Source organism: Hipposideros armiger, unplaced genomic scaffold (assembly GCF_001890085.2).
Source record: "Hipposideros armiger isolate ML-2016 unplaced genomic scaffold, ASM189008v1 scaffold_18, whole genome shotgun sequence".
Lineage (NCBI taxonomy): Eukaryota > Metazoa > Chordata > Mammalia > Chiroptera > Hipposideridae > Hipposideros > Hipposideros armiger.
This window is the reverse complement of record NW_017731368.1, coordinates 6,576,243-6,579,438: the sequence shown is the minus strand read 5'-3', so window position 1 is coordinate 6,579,438 and position 3,196 is coordinate 6,576,243. Positions and strand designations below refer to the sequence as shown.

General features: G+C 48.8%; 1 protein-coding gene across 1 annotated transcript in view; it reads left to right on the top strand.

The window, feature by feature from the left end:
* The first annotated feature begins 2,607 nt into the window (after positions 1-2,607).
* The window catches only part of LOC109377304 (trafficking kinesin-binding protein 1), a 60,536-nt gene continuing 59,947 nt past the window's right edge, over positions 2,608-3,196 (top strand). The window contains exon 1 of the mRNA XM_019633631.1: positions 2,608-2,951. Within this exon, the coding sequence (XP_019489176.1) occupies positions 2,888-2,951 (64 nt within the window). The 5' untranslated portion in view covers positions 2,608-2,887. The remainder of the gene's footprint in view (positions 2,952-3,196) is intronic.

The window sequence follows — 3,196 nt, the reverse complement described above, 5'->3', positions numbered from 1 at the left end:
CAACCTCTGCCTACCTGTCACGAGGAATGACATCTGAGAGGGCCGCTCCATGGTCTGCTGTGGGGTGGTTGAGAGGTGCCATCATGGCCAGAGAGAGACATGATAAAAGACCAAAGGGAGAGCGAATGGGGGCAGTTATAGCAGGAATTAAAATTATTATCTGCTGACTTTAAGTAGGCAGATGTCCTAGAAAACTTGAAATGTGTATCTAAGTTAGGGTCAAGGAGGGAGGCAGTGGAGTGTGAACTCTACTTTGAGCAGGAAAAATTTGGAGCTAGGTTCGGGACGTCTGGAGGCAGAAGAGGCCAGAGGGGCGCAGGTCCTCCAGGGTGTAGGGGACAGCCCGGGGGACAGCTCACCCAGAGACAGCGCCATCCCCTTGCCTCCTACATTTTCTGAACTTTCCCGAAAGCCTGTTTACAACTCACCAGCTGTCTTTCACTTTCCTTTCCTCTCTGAGACTTGAAGAGGTTCTGCTACTCGATGGTACTGCGGGGACAGGAACCCCATACAGCACGGACAGGACCTGCTCTCGAAGTGTAAGGCTGGGTGGGCTAAATGGTCGAGTCAGCCACGTGGCAAGTGGGAAGGTCTGCTTGTGACACCCTGTCCTGGTGTGCAGACATAGCTTGGGCAAGAGACACAGAGCCCTAAGGTGAAGAGAGGGTACCCCAGAGCTGGGAGGGGCTTCTGGAACACAGAGGAGGGGGTACAAAGCTAGCTTTGGGGACCTTACAACACAGCATTAAGGGCTGCTTGGCTTCCAATGATTTAGGAAAGTTGAGATAGATTTATATATAGTAGAGATTCTGTCCAAGATTTTATATATACTTTACATACACATCATATATATAGTGTGTGTCTGTGTGTGTGTATATATATATATTCATATATATATATATGGTGTTTATGTACATATATGTATATGTACATAGTTTTCTTCTTAATGTTCTACTAACACACACAGACATATAAACATATACACACTTTCTGTAATCTCCGCTCCCCCCACCTTCCAGAATCCATCCATCCATCTTACTGAAGAGCCTTGCCATTCAAAGTAGGGTCTGGGGACCAGCAGCATTGCCGTCCTGTGGAAGCTTGTTAGGAATGCAGAGTCTTGCCCCCCTCCCCCGCATTAGAATTTGCATGTCAACAAGAGCTCCCGCCAATGATTCACATGGCAGCTGGGGCAGCCCTGCCCTAGAGGGATGCCTTTTCCTACAAGGTTATTAATTGGGGCATTATATGCCATTGGAGGAATAAAGGGAAACTGCCTGTTTGGTCCCTGTGGAAGGACAGAAGCATGGCCTCCCAGCGGGGGTAAAGGGACCTTTCACTGTTACTCGTTTGCGAATTAGACAGCCTTGAGTAGAAAGTAAAGAGGAAGACTGAACCAAGGCCACACCGCTGCCCTTGACAGCAACATACAGTTACAGCGCTCTGCCAGCGGGCCAGTGGGGTTCTGTAGTAGTTTTGTTTTCTGGCAGCGGTTTTCAGCCCAGATATTTTTGCCCCTCTTGGGACATTTGGCGGCATCTGGTTGGTTTTCTCATCTTCAGGGAGAGAGGGTAGTACTTCTGGCATCTAAGTGGGTCGAGCCAGGGATGCTGTTCGACATCTTACAAGGCTCAGGACAGGCTCACTGCAAAGAATGTGACCCTAGAGGTGGTCCTTGCCGAGTATCAGAAATCCTGCTGTAGAGGATGGATTTTAACCCACAGTGAGTCTAAAATCTGCCTAATTATTCAGTAGCTCATTGTTATGAGATACTTGAAACACTTAGAGCTACTAAATGTTAACTCCGTTGTTTTTTTTTTAAGGAAATAAAACATTATAGATGCATTTGTAAGGACAGTTTCAAAGCTCCATTCCCTCACTCCTTCCCCCGAGGCAACCGCCTTCCTGCAGGTGGACCATTCCCTCCTGGTGCATAATTTTGGACTTTGATCACACATGTTGAGTGTCCATCAAACAGTAGACCGTATTGTATGGGCCCCCTTTGCAATGGCATTCTCCTCTGTTTGTATGTTGCAGGCTATTTTTCCAGAAGTTTCAGCAAAGGCATGAGCAGAGAGCACTACTGTGTCTAAATGAAAACGGTTCCATTTTCTAAATAATGTACATTTCTTTTTGGTGGCGGTCAAAAAGCAAAAATTTTTTTTTTTGGTCAAAAATTTTAAGAAAAGATGTTTAATGTCTTAAATTAGGCTGAGGAAAGAACACCAGAAGTAATGCTTGCAGATTCTAAAAGGGGGCATTTTTCAAATGCAGACTCTGTAGTGGCCCAGAATCTAGCACATAAACTTGTCCTGACATCTGTTGGAGGCGATGATGGTGATAAGGCCTCGCCCCCCACCCCCTCCACCTGCCTGCACCCTCATGCCTCCCTGAGTGGCACCTCTCAGCCCCTGTTCTCAGCATCTTTGGAAGGCATTGCCTCCATCTCTGCATCATTTTTCAGAGCCGGCCAGTTTCTATGGCAACTGATAGATTGAAAGATGAGCGGCGAGCAGGAGGTGAGGCTCGAGTGAGATCTCAGGGTGGTGGTGTGTGTCCCTGACGTCACCCTCCACAAGCCTGGATAGGATGATTCTGGCTACTCCCATTCAGGACTGCTGGCCGCTTTATTTGCAGGGCTGCCAGGGTCTCTGCAAATTGCCTCCTTTTCTGCTTCTCCTACCCCTGCTTTCCCCCGGATTTTTCTTCTCACTGCCCCTTTTCTGTTTTGGCTCCAGACGATCGTTAAGAATGCTCATGTTAATTCTGGTGTGTTTTGAGAGGCTCCCCTACCCCGTGTTCCAGAAGGGCAGGGAGGCATGGCAGCGTTATACTTGACGCGGATAGCGCTGTGAAGTCCCTTCTGTCCTCTGCAAGAATACTGACTATGCAGAAATTTATCGAAGCGGATTATTATGAACTAGACTGGTATTATGAAGAATGCTCAGACGGTAATTATGGCCCCCGCAAAACAGGGCTGTGGGGGAGCATTGTCTTCCGGGAGGCGGGGGAGGGTGTCCTGAAACCTTTCCAGGGAGATGGGCAGGAGGAGGGGACAGAGGAACCCACACCGCCCGCCTGCAGACATGCGTGGCTCTGACAGTTTCCAAGGCTTGGTGGAGGACGGCAGGTGGGCAGGGCTCATTCCCGTGGGAGACTCCTCTGCGGTTGTCCGGTCTTCGCCCAGAAGGGGAGA